Source organism: Diplotaxodon limnothrissa, linkage group LG17 (genome assembly GCF_057381915.1).
Source record: "Diplotaxodon limnothrissa isolate DT_005_m linkage group LG17, D_limnothrissa_male_GT1.1, whole genome shotgun sequence".
Taxonomy (NCBI): Eukaryota; Metazoa; Chordata; class Actinopteri; order Cichliformes; family Cichlidae; genus Diplotaxodon; species Diplotaxodon limnothrissa.
The window spans coordinates 5,952,789-5,976,426 of NC_140612.1; the positions used below are offsets into that span (position 1 = coordinate 5,952,789).

A 23,638-nucleotide genomic window follows, 5' to 3' on the forward strand; every position below is an offset into this window, starting at 1 on the left:
TCTACATTCAGGATCTGAAGATGTACCCTGCTGAGAGTCCAAACTGGAAGGGAAAAAGTAGCAAATCCCACTGCCAAATGTTCCAGAGCACTTCTCTTAGTTTTGCAGACATGGGCTCCAAAGTCACTGTTACGGTGAGCTAGATGCAGTTCAGAAACTGTCCAACAGGAGGGGCTGGTCTGACATAGCAGGAGGAAGGGATGAGAGTCCAGTACATGCAGGAAACCCGGCACTCTCCCTCTGCTGTGCTGTGAAAACCAAAGACCTGCTGACTACCTGGAAATAAGAGACACTCGTGTAAAGCTTGCAAACACCGAGAAACATTTCAAACAAACAGCTTTATTTACATTTTTTTGGATCGCAGTTTGAATACACTTTGTACTGAATATACACGGCATTCATCCATGGCAGCAGAAAACTGCTTTTAATGTCATCTTTTGAGCAATAACTTGAACTGTAGCTTAGTAACTTTACTCTGTAATGAATTTAAATGTCTGGGTTTTAGTCCAGTAACAGAAAATGCCAACTAAAAGTGACTATAACACTTATTAAACACAAGAACTTTCATTTCCTGGTCATACAACTGTACATTTATTAAGTCGATATTAGATGGGCTTTTGAATTTCTGTGGATAGACTGGATATAGATAAAAAACATAAACCAGGCTTTCAATCAGTTCACATTTTCAGTCAGAACTAAACGTTAGCACAATTTGCTAGTTAGCTAGAGTAAATACAAGACTGCAACAGCTGTTCTGGTGGACTGAAATTTGTAGTCCCCATAAGAAGATGCTAGTTGTGAGTAAATGGCAACTACCAGAGCTGAAAACGGAAGCTAATGCATTAACGCCAAATACTGCATTTCCTCAAGACTGTCTCCAAAGACCCCCTTGGTAAAACATCATAGCGGAAACAGGGACGCTTACAGCCTTATACAAAAAAGGCTTTTGGTCTCTATAGCTGAGTCACACCGCTAAGTATTTAATAACTCGGACTTTTTAAACTTTTAAAACTTAGCGGTAAAAATCTTTAAAAGGTAGTAAAGCCAGAACATTCTCATTCCCAACGCGCAACATACTGACAATTTCTCACAGCCCGAGGAGTCTCATAGTGACGCGAGAGGTACCCTTCTGCGTCCTTATGAGATGCTCCAGATTCTCAATTGAATCCAACAGAATGCCGCTCGTGGTGGGAACACACGCTTCGAGCAGAGGCTCCAGCCCTCGCTTCCAGCCTGAACCAGAACCTTAACCATAAGCTTAAACCTATCACGTAGTGTTTTCCAGAGTGATTCATGATCAGAACATAAAACACATTTACATGTATAGATTCATTCCTTTCGGCTCTCATGCCTCAGAATGCGTAACATACCGACGATCTGTCACATGCGCCGGTATGTTATGCGTTGGGATGAGAACGTGGTGAGTAAAGCGGTAAATGCCACTACAAATCAAACCTCTCTGTGTGACTTAGCAGACACTTATGTCTGCATATGTCGCCCATCCACTTTATGGTATTCTAATTTTAGGCACTAAATACCGGCTAAAAGAACAGCAGTGGTCAAATTAATAACTTTAAACCATCAACATGGGTCTTCACCAGTGTACTGGTGTAACGCATTACAAAGTAAACATTACACCAGTAACTAATACAACGCATGCAAAGTAATATGATTCATCACATTACATGTGTCCATAATACTGTAATGTAATATGTTAATATGATACTAAATTCAGCAATTATATTGCAGTTACAATTATCTCTTTACGTCTGTTACAAAGGTTCTTCAGTTATCAGCAGCAGAAATGAAAAAAAACCACCCCACATCGAACACTTTTTTTTTGTCTTGTGTACTTGCACTACAATCAACTGAATTTGGGTGGAGTAAAATGGTGGAGCGGCATCAGCTTTGAGGAGTTATGTGCATCACTTTTATTTTAATTTCACAAAATTAATACAAGCCCACAAGCCACATTTTACTGATAAAGCAACTTTATTTTTTGCACATGTCTGCACAGACAGCATGCTAAGGCAAAGCTAGCCAAAAACCCAGAGTATATGCCGACCCCAACCCAGCAACCAAACGCTGATCTTTAATAGGCTTGATCTTCACTTAGTTAAATGATGAGTCATCAGACTTGAAGCCTCTGTTTCCACCTGTTCATGCCACTTAAGTAGAATCACTGCAGCAGCCCCTTTGAGGTTTCTTTGCTTTGTGTTCATATGCAACTACTAAAAGAAAGATTGTAGGCCTGTCCTCACTAGGATAGGGATTTGGGCTGATGTGTGGGACTGTAGCCTCAGGTTTGTTAAATAGTAATTACATGACACTGTGTTTCAGGTCATTTTACAGAGTAACTGGAAAGTAATGTAACGAGTAGTGTAAAAATTTTTTACTCTTTCTGGTGAGTAATTCAGTAACATACTTACATTTAATAAAAATAATAAAGCAATACTTTTCCTAAATAACAACCCCAACGCTGGTCTTCACAAACAAATAAATGACATCGTGGTAGCCATTTTTGATATACAGCCTTAATAGAGCTGAAGAAAATCTCTCTACATGTACCTGTTGGTGTGTTCAGGGCCATTCCTTATGGTGGACCCTGTCTTTCTTCTTCTTCTCGTTTTTTTCCTTTTGCAGTCTCTCCAACTCAGCCTCATACATCATCTCCTGGATCAAGTATTTCTCCCTGCGCATTCTGTCTCGCAGGTCCTTGGGAAGGTCGGGGATCAGGTATGCGATCAGAGTCTTGATGGCAAAGACCATATGCTACAAAAACACAGAACTTTATCAGAAATCCCAGAGCTATACCTCCACTATGCTAAGAACTTTGAAGTGATAAGATGCAGTAATGCTTTTCTTCTTTGATTGTTATGTCCTAATAGGAAAGACTGGCTCTTTATCAGTTAAATGCTTCACAAAGCATAACAAATGATTTGAAAGATGGTAAAAAATTTCCGAGTGACACGTTTATTTGAGCCTCTTCTCTGATAAATACACTGTACCCGAGCAGCTCTAATCTGGATTTATAAAATGCTTTTTTTACACCTCCTAAATCTGGATTAGTTGCAATGTTACTTAGAGCGTGTGAGCTAAAATAGAAGAGTGCACTCCTCCAGCCGCTGAAAGCTGGAACAGGTCGCTCAGAATGCCAAACACAGGAAGCAGAACATGTTTTTTTTAAATTGCATGACTCTATTTTGGTCACAGCAACGTTAGAACATGACTGGGCTTCTGTGGCTGCACTTTTCTGCAATTCATCAAATCTTTAGTCTCTAAATGATTTGAGTTGATGGGTCATGGTTAAAAATATTCACTAGAGCCATGTCTCTATTAGGCTTTTTTAGATTTGAGAAAAATATTGAGAAAAATACAGTTCTATGAAAATATATTTAACCCCTTCATGATTTCTTACTTTTTTGCATATTTGTAACACTTGCATGTTTCAGATCATTGAACACCAGTAAATGCAAAATGCAATTTTAAATTATTTTTAAGGGGAAAACAATCCATCTAAACATAACTGGTTGTGCCGCCCAAGAACTGCAATCAAGTGTGCCAACTGGCAATGAGTCTTTCACTTCATTGTGGAGAAATTGAGGCATTCTCTTTGCAAAACTGTTTTAATTTAGCAACACTGGAGGGTTTTCAGACATGAACGGCCTTTTAAGGTCAAAGATTTAAGTTCAGACTTTGACTAGTCACTCCAAAACCTGAAGTTTCGTTATTTTTAGCCATTCAGAGGTGGACTATCTGGTGTATTTGGGATCATCGTCCTGCTGCAGAAGTGAGCTTGCGCTTCAGGGCATGAACTGATGGCCTGACATTCTCCTTCAGGATTTTCTGGTAGAGAGCATAATTCATGGCTCCACCAATTACAGCAAGTTGTCCAAATCCTGAAGCAGCAAGGTAGGCCCAGATCACCACACTGTTACAACCATGTCTGCCTGCTTGTATGATGTTGTGTTAGTTTTATGGCAGATGTTTTTCTTCTCTCGCCCCAACCGGTTGCAGCAGATGGCCCCGCCCCTCCCTGAGCCTGGTTCTGCCGGAGGTTTCTTCCTGTTAAAAGGGAGTTTTTCCTTCCCACTGTCGCCAAAGTGCTTGCTCATAGGGGGTCATATGATTGTTGGGTTTTTCTCTGTATCTATGAAGTGCCTTGAGGCGACTTTTGTTGTGATTTGGCGTTATATAAATAAAATTGAATTGAATTGAATAGAATAGATGTAAGATAGTTTCTGGCAATTGTGAAACGAGCCTTTATGTTCTTTTTGGTCAGCTGTGGCTGTCTCCACCAACTCTCCCCTGGTGCCATTGTTGCCCAGTGTCTTTCTTATTTTTGAGCCATGACCTTTGACCTTTAGGGACAATTTACATCTGCAGTTCTCTTGTAACCTCCTTGATAAGTTGCTGATGCACTCATAGAGAAATTTTGGAAGGGTGGACTTTCCTGTGAATGCTCCAAGTTTTCTCCATTTGTGAATAACGACCTCCCTCAGCCTTAGAAATGCCTTTGTAACCCTTCCACCCCGGTGTCGATGACTTTGTCTCTCATCTGTTCTCTCAGATCTTCTTGAGTTTCTTTAGATCGTGTCATGATGTTCCTCCTTTATGAGATCTCTTAGACCTCTTCAGCTTCTCAGACAGGTTCTATTTAAGTGAATTCTTGATTCAACAGGTCTTCCTGGGTGTGGCTCGTAATCTAAAACAAATTTTTCTAAAAAAAAAATATGGTTCACAACAACTAATTCACCTAGACTAAGGTCGAGGTAAGATAGCTTTTTTGATCAATGAAATCATAATTTAAAAACTGAAATTTGCATTTACTCTTTTTATCTTTCTATAAAATTAGAATTAGTTTGAAGGGGGAAAGAAGGGAGTCAAGTACTTTTTCACAGCACTGCTGGTTGGTCCTGATAAATAAGAGAGAAAGGTGAAAACCTGTTGACAAAATAATAAGAAGGAATCCAATTCCAAAGGCAGCCTGCAGCCTGCTGTCATTTGTCAGTGACTACAAAAGACTGACCTCAAAAACAATGATGAAGGCCAGCCGGGCTGCCAGGACGTGCCAGAACTGCAGAGTGTAAGAGTAAGGCTCTGCAGAATCTGGAGGCTCCCTGTAGTCACGATACCTAAAAGGGGAGGGGAAAAAAGAGAAAGGTCAAAGTTCATCCTACAGAAACACTGATGACTCATTTACCGTATTTCCCGGACTACAAAGCGCACCTGAATATTAGCCGCACAAGCTAAAATCCGGGGAAAATCCTGTTTTGTACATACATTAGCCGCACCTGACTAAAAGCCGCAGGTGTTTCAATGTTGACTTATCATATGTAAGAGAATATGCACAAAGGGAATTGTCAGGAAAGAGATGGCTGTTTGGAGACATCACTTTTATTAATATTTTGAAAAACAAGTTATGGGTACATATTTGCACATGTAGTACATAACAGTAGCCTACAGCACACCAGAAAAATAGATTCAGACCACCTTTTAGGCTCAGGTGCAGTGACACGGCTTTAACAAGAAGAAAAGTCAGTCATTCACCATCTTTCTCTTCTTCCTGCGCTCTAAAACCACCAAAGTCCTCTTCTCCAGTGTCGGAAACAAACAGGCTCAGGATGGCTTCGTCATCCACTCTCCGCTTCTCTCCTTCGTTGTCACTTTCAAAACCAAAGAAATCCTCATTGTCAGTGTCAGAGTCGAACACCCTCAGAAGGGCCGTGGCGGTGTCCTCCTCTCCATCATGCAGCAGTCCAGCCCTTCAAAATCCGTTGGTGATCGTGGATGTTTTCACACTTTTCCACGCTGTCAGAATCCACCGGTGGAGTTGGGCATAACTTGCTTTTCGCAAGTTTATCGCCGCTCATCATCCACGCCTCCCGCTGAACGCGTACCGCTACTTTGAAGTTTGTTTTTCGCGCTACTTCGTACGGCACTACGTTGCCTGGCGGATGGACATGTGACTAACATACCACTCTTGAACCCCGATCCTTCCGCCAGGCAACGTAGTGCCGTACAACAGCGGAACACACAAAACAAATCGTCTTACGATATGACAAAAATCATGGACAATCCATAGAAAAGCCGCACCTGACTAAAAGCCGCAGGGTTCAAAGCTTGTGCAAAAAGTAGCGGCTTATAGCCCGACAATTACGGTACTCATATTAGTGAGCAGGAAAATTGGGATACTGGCAGAAAATGGGGCGTTTCCAAAATGATGTTCTGTAACTTCAGTTCAATGTGGATCTCAGTAAGATCACTCAGTTACCAGAATTGTGAATAAAGTAGTGGATTATCTTATAGTTGACCCTGTGCTTTTAGCTGAAGCCTTTTTAAAATAAACAAACTTCTCTTCCCACAGTGTTTCTGTTTTCTACAGCTGCCTCAAAATAACAGCTTTTCACTTCTCACACCACCTGCAGTACTTCACGGCTTCTCCAAACAGCTCCGAGCCATTCGTCCTGGGGTGCGACCTCCTCTCAAAATCTGACACCCGGAAAACTGAGAGACTGGCGTTGACATAACCCATCATGCACCTGCGGCACATACGGGAAATGATTTTACCAACTGCAGCATGCAGCAACACAGAATTAAAGCAAAAACTGTGAAATCATCCCTCACCCCTCCCCTGCTCGGCCCTGACCAGCGCAGGGTCCGTACTTGTAGGCGTAAACAAGGCGGGGGATGAAGTCCGAGGTAACGGCGATCACAAAGGCGTTGGTGATGACGGACAAGATGCCGATGCCCTCCAAAATGCCATACCAGATCCCTGCCAATAAAGAATGATTTCAAAGACACCCCACAAACAGGAAAGTGTTTCTGTAATAAAGGAACGTACTGCATTTTACTCCTTACCTATGTCTTTGGCTTGTGATGGCAGAGGGCGTCGCCACTGTGTGACAAACTTGTAAGCGTCTAAACGGATCTCGATGATGTTGTTGATCAGCGCCAAGAGAGGGGCCAGAGGGAAAGCTGCCACGAAGATGGTGGTAAAGCCAAACTGTAAAACTGAAACAAACAGTGCAAGACTTCAGAGGCCTGCACTACAGCCGGCCACGGCAGATGCCTGGTTCTGTTTGAGGTTTCTTCCTGTTAAAGGGGAGGTTTTCCTTCCCACTGTCGCCAAGTGCTTGCTCATAGAGGGCTGTCTGATTGACGGGGTTTTGCCTGCATTAATGTTGGGTCTTTATCTAACAATAAGAAGCACCTTGAGGCGACCGTTGTTGTGATTTCTACTCAATTTAATTACAAGCAGGATTTGTGGTTGCCATGGTAAATCCAGACATTTATGCTGCACAGTAGCCTGCTACCCTGAGCAAGCTACATTTATAAAATCTCTGTCTATTGACCACTCAAAGCTCGAGCAGACCTCAGTGCACAGATATTAAAAAAGGCTCTGTTTGTTTACTACTCGCTGTAAGTTTTTGGCTGTTTGACATCACCATGGCTGGATCATAAAGATCATTAAGAATAGGGATACATTTAAGGGATTTACAATCATATCTACTCATGCACAAATATGAAGGAATGATACTGTTGACCCTAACCTTTATTTATCGAGTTGAAAACCAGTGTTGTGAGAAGGTTTCGCCTGATTGTGGTTATTAGGTTTAATGAAGCCAGACTGTATAAAGGTAAACTAGCTACCTTGAACATCAGGCATGTAACAAAAACATGCCTGATGTCCAACATCTCCTTTAGATGTTCATCATGCTTTCAAACAGTTTTTTTTTAGACTGGAATTTAAGAATTTAGAGTCATGTTATTGGCTGCTGCATGAATGTAAGGCAGTAGTTTCTGTCCTGTTCAGCTCTTTATGACTTGAAGAAAGCGTATAGTGGATTTATTTGAGCGATTTCAAATCTGGGAATGGGTGAACTTAAAAACTGTAGGATGAAAATCCAAAACAATGATCAAAAACATCAAATGCACATTAAAGCTCCTTAAAGCACGTGGAAAAGCTTCTAGCTCTAATTCAATATAGTGCAGTGTCAGAATTACATAACATGGATTGAAGCTGCTGGGACCAAGATAAAAAAATTGTTTAGATAAATTCTGAAGATTAAACTGTAGAGTGCATTTTAGGATAGCCTTAAAATACAGAACTGATATCAAAGGTTACCAGCAAAGCGTATTTCATTCATATTGTGCTTGCATCCAACATACTCATCTCCAGGTATTCATCAAACAGTCCATAGGCATTCATTGGCTGTAGGTTAAAATCCCTCTCCCACTGTGGAAAGCCAGCCTTTGCATTTTGGCCGTGTTCTCTCCTCAGCCTCCGCCGCGTCCACCAGTTCTGCATCAGTCTGAGTAAAAAACAAAAAAAAACTGGGCATGATCTTCTTGTGCAACTACACTAAGTCCAGGTGTTTCGGAACACGAGAGACTGCTGTTTTCAAGTTTAAAAGCTCTCCGGATCTGTTCTTAAACACAGTACATGTAACCATATGGTAACTGGAGCTGCACACAAGCACAGTTGAGTAATATGGGAATGTTATTAGCTAGGTAAATGACCATAAGTAAGTAATGGTCAAATGATTGATTTAAAAATAAATAAATAAATAAATTTATAAAAAGCACGAAAGAGAAAAACACTTTATCAAACAACAAAAAACAAAATGGGAGTGAGACCAGTTTTGCAGTAGATGATGAATCACAAGGTTAGAAAAGCAGGATTCATTGCCTGGGGATCATGAATGTTTACCATGGCAATAGATTCAGATACGTTCAGCACCTTTTCAATCTGACACTACGTTTCTCGACCAACATAGACTGTATATAAACGACGGATGTATCCACTGTGATGTACCCAGCTGTGAACAACAGTTTGACAATTTTGCCATAACTGTGTTTTTTTTTGGTTTGTTTTTTTCAAATTTTCAGATGACGTAGAGTTAGAGAGTTGCCAGCTAATGCTAGCACTGGCTAGCTAGCTTGGATAGCAAGATGCATTTGCAATTCAGCATTAAATAAAATGGGCTAGTAATGGGCTAGAATTATATATTTTTGTAGTTACTCCATATACATACACGTAAGAGGTTGCCATAGTAACTAGCTCCATATATTTTATTTTTTACACCAGATGCTGCTTTTTGTCTAAACACATAACAGGTTTATATTATTTTAAGGTTACAGCGGCAAACGGAACTCACGGGTAGCCGAGCTCCATAAAGTTGTTCCACGTCTGTTTTAGCACCATGATGATTCCCATCTGCATACAGAGGTCAATGAGACAGCCACTAGGATGGCACTGAGGAGACAAGAAAGAGATAGCATGAAATCAAACTTTAGCCTTTGCCAACATGGTGTTTTAAAGTGTAAACAAAAGAGTTTCATTTTCAAGAAGGAATCCAGGATCGCTAGAACTAGTCACTGTTATAAGCATGAGTCTAACAGGATTTGCAAGCATCACTTGCTGGAAAACACCCACTGCAGCAATGCAAGTGCAGTTTATTTTGGAAAGGCTATAGTCACAACCTGTAATTATTTTTCATACACTTACGATTATGATTTATGCCTGCAACCTTTAACAGCTTTTTAAATGTGCAGCCGAGGCAGTAATGTCTTTAAGGACAATAATGGTTCTGCATGGGAATGAAAGGCTGACTGAGGCTACACTTGTACTGTACATGTCACATTATAGAGACTTTTTCCATTTCTGCTGCTGAGGGAAAACATTAGCTCAGCACCTAAAAGCGTCGGCTCAGGCCTTTTGTCCCCTTAGACCACTCCACTGTATTATTTCCCTGCATGTTCCCAGAAGTACCACTTACTAATGATGGGGGTTAAATGCCTGGTGGTTAGCCATACAGTAATAGCTTAATGCCCAAGTTAGAAATATGTCAATCCATAATGCCTTGCGATTATTCCCCACTGGGAAAAGGAAAGTCATTACTCACTTCTTCCAGTTTCCAGCGATTTATGAGACGCAGATATGAACCAGGTCGACCTGTGAATCTGTAGGCCAAGGGTCGAAAAAAAAACAGCAGGAGTAAGGAGTTAATAAAAGAGCACACAATTAGAGCTACATGTTTAGCGTCACTATAAGCTACGTTAAGCCCAGAGACGGCTTTGCTCAAAGTCTGTAAAATGTATCAAAATGGACCCGATGGTTAAAATTATAGATGTCACTGAAAAATAAAAACTCTTCTAGATTTGAAAGCCTTGGTAATGCAAAATGCCAGTTTTCTGGTACTGAAAGACCTGAGACATCTTTGTATCCCTTTGGTTGTCCTTTTAAGAGAGATTAAACAATTTTCCTGTGACACTTTATTACTCTTGGATAATTACAAGATCCAGAAAACCTTAAACTTATTCCTAACTGTACTTAACAGGACAATTTTGATGGCTTTAAAGGCATTTTATTTCATGTAACAAATAAAAGCTGGAAGATTAATCTAAATCAGGGGTGGGCAACTCCAGGCCTCGAGGGCCGGTCTCCCTGCAGGTTTTAGATGTGTCCTTGAACCAACACAGCTGATTTAAATGGCTAAATTAGCTCCTCAACATGTCCTGAAGTTCTCCAGAGGCCTGGTAACGAACTAATCATGTGATTCAGGTGTGTTGACCCAAGGTGAGATCTAAAACCTGCAGGACACCGGCCCTCGGGGCCTGGAATTGCCCACCCCTGATCTAAGTGCTCACAATAATGTGTGTAAAGAAACAGGCTTCGAGAACAGAAGTACACAAAATATACAATGCTGTTATAGATTCAATGAGATACACTGCGCTGCATTAGGTTACATTTTGTAAGCTACATTTTACATTTTTTACCTAACCAACAACCAACCAGCATTTGAACGTCAGCTGTATAATTTACACATACAGTACTATCATTGACCGTCAGGAAAATTCCAATTTGTCCCTAATTACACAAAAGGTGAACTCTTCAAAGGGTATCAGGATAACTATCCCCAAGCAGCAAGGCTGAAAGATGAAGCATATGATCATGCACCAAAAACTGCAGTTCCTCGAACGGCCACTTGAAGCTGGCTAAAAAAAAATGAGGCAATCTCCACAGACTTCTATTTTCAAAAGTTTACAAATGCTCTTCCTGTTTAAAGTAATATAAAACTTAATCTCTGTCAATGGGTTATTCACAACTATACAAGCAATTCAAGCACCCCCCCCCCCCCCCAAAAAAAAAAACAAAAAAAACATCTCTTTAAAATGTATTAAGGCTATTCTGATTTAAATAATAATAATGGATTGCATTTATATAGCGCCTTTCTAGACACTCAAAGGGCTTTACAATTCCACTATTCATTCACTCTCACATTCACACACTGGTGGAGGCAAACCATGACAGGTGATTGCTTTCTTATAGGTCAGCTGTACTAAAGGATTCAGTATATTTTGTTTAAGACTTTTGGATATTCCCTAATGACTTTAATATCACAGTAAAATATACAGGCCCCTTTGCTAAACAAGGCAACTAGCCAGTGTAAGAATAAGTAATAGGAACTCAGCTACGTATATTTGTGTGAAACTGGTTACATGATTCAACTAATACTGGTCCTGTCCTGTATTTGTAAATTGCCTGTGACTTACTCACCTTCCCAAAAAGAAGGCGATGTAGAAAGTTGAACTGTTAAGATTGACAAACTGAAAAAGAAACATCTTGAAAGTAAAGCTGTTCTCCCACTCAGACTCTGTCCTCGGTTGCTCTGTGGTTAAACAGAAAGAAGGAGTTCATTTTAAGAATATCGTAACATTATTCATACAAAAAGAAATTGCAAAATTGTGTGTCACCAGCTTACCTAAATTGGTAAGAAGCAGAGCAACTTTTTCATAAAGCTGTAAAAAAGGGTGAAATTAAATGTATTTCTCAAGGTATTTCTCTAAATTTATTGTCTAAAAATGCTGTTAAAAGCGTTAGAAAGCTATCAAAATAATGATAATGATAATCTTATATGTATCCGTGTAACTATTCATACAATGCATGAATTAGCCGTTACATTTAAAACAGTATTTATCACACCTGAAATAAATGCATTAACTATTTCGTCATTGCTCTACTTCTGCACAGTGCAGTCGAAAAACAGCAGAAACTTACCACGTTAAGGAGCATGATGATGCAAAAGTTGATGCATACTGCCGTGCCCGTGGTCGCCACCTGAGAGTTGTTCCTGATGAGAGCCCAGCCGAAGGCAGCGAAGGTACTGACAGTGATAACTCGGTAAATGACGATGCCAAACACGGCAGCAATCACCACCAATATCTGTGACGTGACAGTGACAAGAAAAAGAGAACATTTCAACTGTAAACACTTATGAATGTATATATGATAACTGAATTTTTCAGTCTATAAACTGAGAGGTCTAGTTTTAGATGGAACAATGGAAATTGTAATTGCAGACAAAAAGCAGTTGACACATTTAGTAACACATCTTTTACTTAATGCTCACTTGCTCCAGAAACTCACCATAAAGAATATTCCAGATGTGGAAACGATGAGGCGACTGTATTTGTCAGAGAAGGCCTGGTAAGGTTCAGGTTTTCCAGATATAGGGTTCATCCTCTCCTTCTTTGAGTATTTGGCCTCAAACTGCGGGCGTATTTCTTCCTGAAAGATAACAGACTACACATAGGAGCATAAACTGCAGTAAGAAAGCACACATTTAGTTACTAGTTAGCAGCCATTTCTGCTGAGAAGTTTTTCACAGGATTGCATAGTTGAGGGTGCAAGTCACAGGCAGTATGAGGTATGTATTAACACAATCTTCACAGAAGTGGAAAGCGTAAGGACTCAACAGACTTCAGTTAGTGGGATAAATGACATGACATGTCAATGCAATTAGAAAAAGACTGAACAAGTACTACTTTTTTTAAAAGGGTTACCACGGAGAAAGCTTCTTCTTCAGGGTATCAGCACAAATATTTAATACGAACTGTGTAAAGCACAGATCATGGGTATCATGGGATGTACCACCAACAGATAGAGGAAGTCTCTGACGTCAAGAAATCCTACCAGCGGCTAGAAAAGGCCACAGAGGTTCTGATTATGGCAGCACAAGAACCGGCCCTAAGCACCAGATCTATTTGGGCAAGAGTCTAGCACAGCCAACAGGACTCAAACTGCAGGCTGTGTCCAAAGGTGCCTGACACATAGCAACAGGATATAATAGCCAAGCTGGGACAGTGTAGAGGCACAACCAAGTGGCTGCAAACCACCCTTATATCCTCAAGCTCTGACCAAAAGCCTGTCTTCTCACGTTACGTACAAAGCAGATTGAAATTCTGAATCACATTTACATCGAAAGAAGAGCAGCCTTCAAAGAACACATTCACTATCTATTATGTGATTGACAGATGATGGTTGGAGGTTGATACACAAGACAGGAGAGAACATAAAAACCCACAGAAATTACATTATGACAGCTGTGTGGGTCTTTAGTTTGTTCGTGCTTTCATTGTAGAGCTGCAGATTTTCAGTGACTCATAAAATGAACTGAGACAGACTTGACACAGGCTCTTAGTACACCATCTCCACCTTTTTAAATATATGCTTTGAGATTGACATGGACTGAAAAGGGTATGAGTAGGCCAACATTTCTTCAGGGAAGAAGTGCTTGTTCAAGAAAAAAAGAAATAACTAGAAATATAATTGACTATCTTTTCCCTCCTAATTTCTTTTCATACTATTTATTTATGTTAAAGGGAGCAGATAAGCTACAGGACTTTTACCTCCTCTTCTTCCCAGTCAATGAGGTCCCAGTCATATGCGAGGACAGCTCTGCGTCTCTTCCAGAACTCCAGGAAGACCGTTGCTGGAAGACATGAACAAAAAAGTTTGCATTGCGTCCTAAACAGTCCCCAGGATGGGATTATATGGCTCCTACCAAGCACTAATCAACTTTCTATTAAATTTCTTCTGTTAGATGACTCTTCTGTCATTATGTAAACAATACATTATTGATGAGCCCGTCATGTTTTTGCAGATAACATGCTTCAAATTTAGACGTACAAGTCTTAATAATGAAGAAATCGTCACAATCTTTAAATATTTGGCCTGATATTAATCAACAAGACAGATACTTGTAATAAAAAGCAAAGTGCATGGGTCAGAAAGCTAAGTCAAGCTTAAAGTCTGAGTTTTCTGTTAAACACATAACCCAGGCTTTGTAGTATGAAGCAAGTTCAGTATACTGAGGGCAGTTTTCCTGTATCTGGATTCACTTACCCTAAAATTGATGATCAGAAAAACTTTAGACCCTCCTACCATCCGTGCTTAGAAGACCAACAGGATTAGTAGTGTTATTTTCCAGAGAACTGATTGTTCAGTTGGTGCTGATTTCATATCTGCACATATTATTCCAATAATATGCTCCATATGTGGTTATTGTCTGGACCCCAGTTTCTTGTATGCGTACACATACTTGGCCAGTAAAGCACCACTTTCAAGACACAGAGATGGCTCAACCCATTATTGTAGTACACCCCTCAGATTCATCTTGTAGTTTTGGACTGCAACAACTTCGCTTGCTTAAAGCATGCTAGCAAGAATTGTGTCATGTTTCTGACCTGGCGTTTTGAGTTTATTCTGTATTTTTGAGTTTCTTATGTAAAGTTTGTGATTATAAGTTATTGTGTTAGTCTTATTTGGGGTCTAGTGGAGTTTTAGTTTAGCCATTACTATCATCTGTCTCCTTGGCTTTTGTGTCTTGTTTCTTGTCTAGTCTGTCATGTCATTGTCAAGCTTGTGTTGTCCTGTCTCTCCATGTTTCCTGTTTTATTTTGAAAGTCTTGTGTTTCTATATTCAGTGAGGTTTAAGTTTACTTTTCCCTCTGATGTCATTATGTTCTTTCTAATCAGCTGTTTCCCCATGTGTTTCCACTTCCCCTGCTCACTTCCTGTGTGCATTTAGTCTGTGTGTTTTCATTCATTTCTTTGGGTCGTTTGCTATGTTCATGCTATGTCATGTTTCTAGGTTTGTTTTTATGTTTTAATCTTAGGTCACCAAGTTTAGGTTATTGTTTAGTTTCGCCTTTGCCTCTTGTAATGTTTTCCGGCCTTGAATAAACGGCTTGTTCTTAGATAGATTAAAGATTTGTTTTGCATGTTTGTACTCGGGTCCTCCTCCTCACTCCACACAGTCAGCTTCTCAGCTAGACTGTGACAAACTGTAGAAGGACGCAAGAGCAAAAGCTGTTCTTGCTGGCTGTTGCAAAGAACCAGGTTGATAAAAGTAAACCAAAACAACAAACCTGACCAATTAGCCTAAAGATGCTCAAACTCGTAATAGAAAAATAAGAAAGTGCAGGTAAGTCTGCATTAGGGTAGCTTCTACAAATTATGCCTTTTTACAATACAGTGGTCCCTCGTTTATCGCGGGGGTTATGTTCTAAAAATAACCCGCGATAGGTGAAATCCGCGAAGTAGCCAACTTAATTTTTTTACAACTATTATAGATGTTTTCAGGCTGTAAACCTCCTCATGGCACACTTTATACACTTTTCTCAGACATGCATAAACATTTTCACACCTTTCTCTCTCTTTTAAACACTCTCAGAGCTCAAGCCTTCAAATAAGTCCAGTACTATACTGTAGAATGACACCAAAGGCACCCGCGGTTGCTTTTGACGGTGCAAAACGTTTCATCGACATTGTTGTGTTTGTTGGGGAGAAAACCTACAAACATACAGAGCAGCACTTCAGAGTCACACTGCTAGTGAAAGATTTATGTAAATTTAACAAGCTGAACACATTCTGTACTGTACAGGAGACACGGCATGAGATTGATTGACAATGGTCTACAGCCAATCAGGATCTAAAAAAACAAAACTAAAAAAACTAAACTAGCAAACAAAAAAAACATGGAATATTGCACAAAAAAATCCGCAAAACAGCAAGGCCACAAAAGGTGAACTGCGTTATAGCGAGGGACCACTGGATATATGTAATTTGACCAACTCTTTATATAAAATAGGCACAAAAGATGAAACATTTCAGCTTTTATTTGTTTAAATTTTAAAACATCACTAAATAAAAATAACGTGCATCACTCTCCGGGTAAGAGAATAGTGTTTTGGCCATTATTTTCTACACCACAGATCACAATGAAGTTTAAATTACTGACACAAACTGCCAACACTGGTTAATGAGTTAATCTTTACTATTGCTTCCGAGTTGATCTTGCACTGTGTAGGGAAATGCCTACTGGTCTTCTGGATCTTTATATATGCACTATTAAGTTAATCCTAACTGCAGAGTGGTAAATAGTGAGAGGTTGATATGATGCCCGTGTTATCCAACTGTGTTGAAAATGGCACGTGTCAAAGTGCTTTCTGATCCAGTGTTTACAATGCACGACAACTCAGAAACAGTGCTGAGCCATGGAAGTTAGATCCTGCTGAACAAAGTCCTCCGGATGGCTTACTTATTGCAGACGCTGCTCAGATCAGAGGCCTTCATCCTCAGTGTTTCAAACACAAGCTTTTCATTTATTTTCTCTGTCATGCCGTCTGAAGCTGCATAAGAGAAAGGTATTTTCAGAGCGAACACTCAGCTGTATGAGCAAACAGCAGGGGAGAGAACTTCTGAGGAACCTTAATGAGGGGATTTCAGTGGATTCTCTGCTGCAGTGAAACCCAAAAATTAATTCGGACAAGCGGCGAGAAGCAGTGGATGTAAGGTCAGTACATTAATGCGCTTTCTTTTTGACTTTTCTTTTAATAAAAATAGAAAACTGGTAATGTTTTTGCTGTATTTGCAGACTTGAAACAGTGCTCTGAGATGCCAGCGCAGCTGTGAAAACAGCTTTAGTATTCTACACTGGTTGTTAAACTTGGCAAGTGTTTTTATATGTGTAGTTCAATGTCTAATAAATGCAACTATGTGTATTCAGGAATTATCAATTATTATACAGAAATAAAAAAACTATTTTGTGGAGTTTAACTTTGTACTATTTAGAGCTCAGTTGGGTGCTTATTTGTTAATTACATAAGAGCTGGTTAACTTTGTTAGTTGATAAGATAAGGGACTAGGATTGCAGATTTCATTGTAGAGTAAAAATGTTGTAGCTCCCTATCAAGATCCCAGTGTCCTGTACAACACCATATTACTAACAGTTTTAGTTTTAGTAGGTTGTTTATAGAGGTTGTTTGCAGAACTATATTAAACGTAAACATCTTTAGTAGCAGGGAATGCCCTCTATCGATCTATCCATGCTAACTGGGTGACTGTTATTATGTCCTCTACTGAAAAGTGAATTATTTAAAGTGCCGCAGTTTTTACATTTTTTGCCTGTGCGAAGCTACACAATCAAAGCTGCCCCTTTCTTCCCGCAGCACAGATTAAATATACAAATTAAAGCAGCCAAAAGATAATCAGCAGTGATGTTTAGCACCTTGCTGTCAAGACTGTCGCTGCCTGTACTGTACCATATAATCTTCAGCAACACTTTAACATGTTAAAGTAAGACTTTAAACCTCATTTTTAACCGCTGTGTTGGACTATCACATTATTACTTCTGTGATAGGTGCATCCTAGGTGCACCTTCAGCAGCATTAGAAGGTGCACCTAGGATCATAGTCAGAATCTTAAACAGATAAAAACATGCCACATACATATGTCATCAGGCATTTTGTTTTCCCAGAGAGGAGCATTTGATTTACAGGCTTATTTATAGACAGCACAGCCCCACCAGCTGTGGGCTGCTCAGTTTAAATAGCCATAGTATTGATACCAATGTTGGTATTGTTATCGGCTCGATACTAGCGAGACAGGATCAATGCTTTCGTTTGATTTTCTCCTCTAGGTTCATTAATTTGCTCAATCATGAATGAAAATGTCTGAATACAAGGATACTTTTGTGTTGACTCTCAGGTCAAGTCGTTACATTGTAGGTCTGTGAAAGTGCCAGTTGTAAAATTTGTGTAAAAACTGTGAAAGCTGTGTTTGGTTTTATTAAGTAACACAACAAAACACTCTAATAGTGGAATTAAAATTCAAAGACATGTAGGTGTATTCAGAAGAAGCATATTGAGGATAGATACTTCAAAACTTATAACAAATAAGCCGCTGTTATCCCAAAAAGTTGATTCAGTTTATCTGGACGTTGCGTTTTCAGTGGGAGAAACGTTTGATGTCTCAGGAGTATCGGAACAGTTGAGACAAATTTTCTCGAAAACACAGCGTCTCTGAAGCTTTTAAACCCCAAATCGCGCTGCGCTGCGATCCTTGGGGTGGACCAAAAATTGGTCCACCCCAAGGATCGGGTCCCCCAACACAAACAGAGTAACATAGTGTACGCTGTTAAGTGCCAGGATTATTGCCAGGATTTATACATCGGGGAAACCAAAGAACCTCTGACTAAGCGGATGGCACAACACAGAAGAGCTACCTCGTCAGGCCGGGACTCTACTATCTACTCACACCTACAGGCCAGTGGACTCTCATTTAATCCTGGACAGGGATTTAGGACTGGTCTGATGTGGGTAGTCAAGAAGGAGGGGGCCTAAGGGTACATCTGTCACCATCTTACAATGCTGTGACTGCAGCCATTTCCCAATTCTCTGTGAATGGTACTCATGGCCACTGATCAATGACCAATGGTCTTTGATCAGTGGTTATTGATCAATGGTCATGACAATTTGCATATTTATGATCAAGGAAATGACCTCACAGCCCATTGTTCCTTCAGTGGGCTGGTTTCAGTCATTGAAGGGCAAATGTACTGTTTATAAGATTGGGGAAACCTGCAGTCAGCTGAGACTGAAGCAGTCACTTGGATGAGTGACGAAACGTTTCTCCCTCTGAAAACACTAAACATCTGTGATAATGGTCCTGTAATTACGTGGTAATGGATCAATACCAAATTTTGCAGTATTGCATACCACTAAACCAAACTGTGCTCATCTGAAGCAACGCTCAAATTGTGTTTGCTTCAAACCTAACTAACTAGTAACTAACTGCTAGACCTACAACAAATCATTATCAGATTATCAAACATTGACTGAACCATGATGAGCTCTTTTACATGCCTCAGTGGCTCTCTATGAGGGTAAATGATCTTAGTAAATAACATCTGAATTCCTAATAAAAGCAAAAAAGACATTCCTACATAAAAACAGACTAGCCCAATGACGTCAGACACGACATCATCAGCACTATAAAATTCAGGAAATGGTTGATCGATAGACAATAAGTTTTTTCACTGAAGTTGTAGTTTACTAGGATGTCTTTGCATAAGAACTCCATGTGCTCAGGTTGTTTCTTAACTTTTTTTTTTTTGTTTCATCATGCAGAGTAGACAATAGACAATGCCATGAGCCAGTTGGTACCAAAGTATGCAAATGACATCTACAAAAACTGGAAAAATCTGTATTAAAGAAAATCAAAGGAATCATTTTTGATCACATCGTGCCTTCCCAAGCAAGTTTTAAATTGCATTTTGAAAAGTTAAAAAGCCAGCGATTAGTTGAAAGGACGTGGTAGCTTGCTGTAACGCTGGTCTGAGCTTTTACAAGCTGTAGAGTATTTGTTTTCTTCTGGCAAATTTAACTTCTATATGAACGGATACTGAGCTTTCCTTTATTTAGTTATACACAGCTCACAAACACAAGTAACTCGTCCACCGGAGCTTTTAATTTAACTTCTTTTCAATGACAAGCTGGAATAAAATTCCAAGCCCAGCTGATCAAAATCCAAATGCCCGTTGTTTTGCCTTCACAGCAAATCTCCTGGAGCAATAAGATCTACCTGATGGGGCTCCTCCAGAACCAGAACCAGTCTCTGGTCTTTTCTCAACCAGAGGTCATCCACTTGGAGTCCACAGCACAACAATCAGCTGGTACTATAATATTTCCAATGCAAAAGAGTCCTGATTCTGTACAACTACTACAACTTCAGAAAACAAATAGAAAAATGAGATTTTGTTTGCACTGTTTTATTCAACAGTTCATTTGTACTCTTAGGCCCACCCTAGAAAACTATGAAAGTATCAATAATGACTTTGTGCCTCTTTGAACACTAAATGTAGGCATTATCTTTTATCTTATCCAATAATTAGTTCACGTTGAATGAAGCTACGCCTCATTTGTCTGTACATTGTATTTATGAAAGTAATCAATGGTAATTCATAATAATTATAAAGAAACAAAGGTCCAAGTTTTATTCCTGTTCTGTCAGTCTGATTTGTTAAAGCCTTTTTGTACCTCTTCCCTCCTTTTTACCCTCAACAGTAAACAACATTGTCATCGTGCTGTGTGTGTTGATCTTCATCCTCCAGCTGTGTTTAGCTCTGTTCTTCATGCTGAGATGTTTTAGATATGACAACAGAATACGAGAGGCTCTCAAACAGCCGACCGATGTTAAAAAAATCCTTGGTGAGCATCTGTTGCTACTCTATTTTTTGTTCTTCCTTTACATAGGTACTCAAATTAAACACAGTTCAACAACATTTCTGATTATATATGTGAAGATCAATGTGCAGGAACACCTGTTAAAGATGGTAGTTATTTTTAAACATCAACATTGTTTTGATATGTATCATTTTGAGTTTAAGCTGTTAGAAATGTGACTTTTGAGTAATTTTTCTTTATTTTGTGCATTTTTTGTGCTCCATTTTTCTGTCACTAAGGCATTTCTAAAGAGTCCAGGGATCACCTTTATGATGCTGCTGGTTCTTCATCACCTGCCGTGTCAGCAGTGGAGGAAAGTTATGAACAGCCCACAGGTTCCTTAAGTGCACCGCACATATACTGGGACCTTGTTCAGTAGTCACGTGTCTAACAGTTCAACCAGGCTTTTAAACAGTGTTAATGAAACTGTAAATGTCTGTTTAATCTTTTAAATATATAAAATTCGGAAATGTTTTGTTTTTAGAGTATTAATACTAATTGAAAAAGAAATACAAACGACTGATGTTACTGTGTAATGTGAAAATCTTTGATAATATATAAAATAGCTGAAATAGCTCTGTGTTGAAATGTTTTAGTGTCTTCAGCTATTGGCTGCTGCTTCATTCATTTTCAGTCCATTCCTTGTACGTGATGATTTTTAGGGGAATTAACTGGGGGTTTTTTTGTTTCTGTTGTTGTTTTTCAGTTAATTTTTATCATGTAAACAATATACAGAGAGTCATTTAGGAAAAAAAAAAATTAAAGCAGAAATCTATCCACCTATTTTGATCTGCTTTACATATCAAACAGGAGTGGGAACAAACAAGTGCACGTTTATTTAATCCTGAGGCTGAATGGAACAAAAGACAGCCAACCTGAATATAGTTAAAGAAGCCTAATTTCCATGTTCCCTGCAAAATACAAATAAATGAGGGATGGCTCAAGGCTTTTGCACAGTAATCTCTATCTTTTAGAAAACATCAGAAGAGGTTATCAGACAGTGCAGCAGCACAGCACTGTACGAACCTCATTGTTATGTGTTTCCCTGCTGCATTTTTCCAAAGTTCAATGTTAACTTACCCCACACAGCCATGAACACAGCAAAGAAAACAGTAGCCCCGTTGTCGAATAGATGGGTGACCTTAAAACGAAGACAAGATCACACATTTTTATGTCAAAAAGCAAATTTAGGAAAAATCTACACACCTGATTCAATGAGATGCATAAATGTCAAAGATTTTAGTGCCGGTTTATGTGCAGTTAGTATGTTCCTAAGAATACTTTTGGATGATAAAAATGTCATTTTCATCACAGTGTTTCCAAGTAGGATGAGATAATTGAAGGGTGAGAAACTGAGGACACTGCACATTCATTCATAAACTGGTAGCTTGTGAATCAAAACATAGGGCTACCCCAAAGCATACCCTCATTAATCTCTTTTTGATGATACTTCAAATATACAAATATTTCAATCCTACTGGACTCATTTAGTGATAGACAGCTTCTTAACACATATTTATTTAACTAACACTGAGATCGGCTACTATCACAAGTATCAGCTGCTGGGAACATTTCGTCCCCCTTTTCATGTACCTTGGCGTAGATGCAGCTGTCTGACAGTCTCAGGTAGGGGCAGTACTGGTCACAGATGGGGCACATGATGATGTCGTTGGCCTGGCAGATTTCTTTGCTGGACGACGACAAACAAACGACCAAAGCATTCAAGTAGGACAAGAATTATAACATCCAGCAAGAGACAAAGTCACAGAAAAACCCAGACAAACGCAAGTCTGAGTTCTCTTAAAAAATACAAGTGCAAAACGTAAGTGTGTGTGATCTCTGTTCAGGTAAATGAAATTATGTTCTTAAGAAAAGTCATTACAGAGAACATTTGCTTCTGTGTGAGATTTTTCAGCCAAAGAAGCCTGCGCACGTTTGATTTTCTGTTTCAGTTAAGCAGCATCCAGTATAATCACGTACAGGGGACAATTTCACACTCTGTTGCCTCATCTTAAATTGCAAATTACAGTTAGCTCCATAATCTGTTGGACAAACACACATTTTTTGTAGTTTTGCCTCCGTATTATCACTGCAGTGAATTTTAAATCAAACAGCCAGGATATGATTGAAGTTTTTGTAAACATAAACGTATATATAGTTTAAACGAAGAGGCTCCAAATTCATTTTAGTACTGACTGAGAGAGACAGCAAATACCTTAGGAGCAGTGTTGGTCAAGCTACTTGAAAAAAGCAATTAGTTGTTAATTACTGATTACTTCTCCAAGAAAGAAATCCTGTTACTTTACTGATGACTTATTTTCAAAAGTAATTAGTTACTTATTACTTATTTACATGCTACACAACAGACAACAGACCTTTCCACAATAAAGCAACAGACCTTTCAGCCCAATTCTATTTTTTCTGCATAATCATCACATAAAATTGAATGAAATGAAAAAGTCTCTTTTTAAAACTTGTTAGTTTTAATCTTCATGCATCAAGCAAACATTAAATTATATGCAACAGTCTTTGACTGAAATAGAAACATTTTCAACACATTATAGATCTAAATGTATCCAAATGTATGTAAAAATAATTTAACGTTTAGTCTGCTCTGCACACGAGGATTCGTGGAAAGATGCAGCAGTTTGAAGAAAATAATGCGTCTTCTTCTGTAGACGCTCAGAGTAAAGAATAGCAGGACACACATGTTTATCACTACAGAGAGGAGGTGTCTTTACCTGACCTGGCAGTGCTCCAGAGTGAAAAGCCCGTACAGAAATACCAGTAGGCCAACTAGAGCTGCAGGAAACAGCATCCCCGTGTACCAGCCGAGCCAGGCGAAGTACAGTCCGATCTTCTCTCCAAAATACCTCCTGGAACAACAGCCGAGCACAAGCGGAATGAGAAAAAACAAGTTTGTTCCCTCAGAATGGCCTCGAAACTACACCTGTATGTGGTAAAAGCTACACAACACATCATGATGTCTTAACTAAATTTTATGTAAAGATATTTCAGCTATCGCTACCTGATGATGATGATGTTCTCATTTCAATATACTTTCAGATCTAATTGTGTGCATGTAGTTACCTGACTAGATCCAGCGGCTGGTACTTGTACCAAACCCCCCACCAAGCCCAGCACTCATACAAGAGGTGCCGATGGTTGTCTGCTCCGTGCGTTCTGATGGAGTTTTTGCTGTGGTAGCTCCCCTGTTAAAGCATGCATATATATGTTTATGTACACATAGACATGATCTCTGTGTGTGATATAATATCACAGCAAA

General features: G+C 39.4%; 1 protein-coding gene and 1 long non-coding RNA gene across 2 annotated transcripts in view; one reads left to right on the plus strand and one right to left on the minus strand.

Moving 5' to 3' along the window:
- Window positions 1–220: 220 nt before the first annotated feature.
- LOC146614546 (anoctamin-4-like) overlaps window positions 221–23,638 on the minus strand; it is a 52,455-nt gene continuing 29,037 nt past the window's right edge. The window contains exons 12-29 of the mRNA XM_085375336.1: window positions 23,443–23,564; window positions 23,094–23,228; window positions 21,946–22,042; window positions 21,433–21,493; window positions 13,696–13,778; window positions 12,434–12,574; window positions 12,065–12,229; window positions 11,769–11,805; window positions 11,564–11,675; window positions 9,909–9,966; window positions 9,162–9,259; window positions 8,173–8,315; window positions 6,862–7,014; window positions 6,628–6,775; window positions 6,423–6,542; window positions 5,030–5,135; window positions 2,569–2,772; window positions 221–276 (exon numbers count right to left, since the gene is read on the minus strand). Coding sequence (XP_085231462.1) covers window positions 2,581–2,772; window positions 5,030–5,135; window positions 6,423–6,542; window positions 6,628–6,775; window positions 6,862–7,014; window positions 8,173–8,315; window positions 9,162–9,259; window positions 9,909–9,966; window positions 11,564–11,675; window positions 11,769–11,805; window positions 12,065–12,229; window positions 12,434–12,574; window positions 13,696–13,778; window positions 21,433–21,493; window positions 21,946–22,042; window positions 23,094–23,228; window positions 23,443–23,564 — 1,971 coding nt within the window. The 3' untranslated portion in view covers window positions 221–276; window positions 2,569–2,580. The remainder of the gene's footprint in view (window positions 277–2,568; window positions 2,773–5,029; window positions 5,136–6,422; window positions 6,543–6,627; window positions 6,776–6,861; window positions 7,015–8,172; window positions 8,316–9,161; window positions 9,260–9,908; window positions 9,967–11,563; window positions 11,676–11,768; window positions 11,806–12,064; window positions 12,230–12,433; window positions 12,575–13,695; window positions 13,779–21,432; window positions 21,494–21,945; window positions 22,043–23,093; window positions 23,229–23,442; window positions 23,565–23,638) is intronic.
- Window positions 16,353–21,279, plus strand: LOC146614547 (uncharacterized). The gene is made up of 4 exons (XR_014907014.1): window positions 16,353–16,643; window positions 19,685–19,802; window positions 20,194–20,337; window positions 20,592–21,279. It is a non-coding gene; the product is annotated as an uncharacterized LOC146614547 (long non-coding RNA).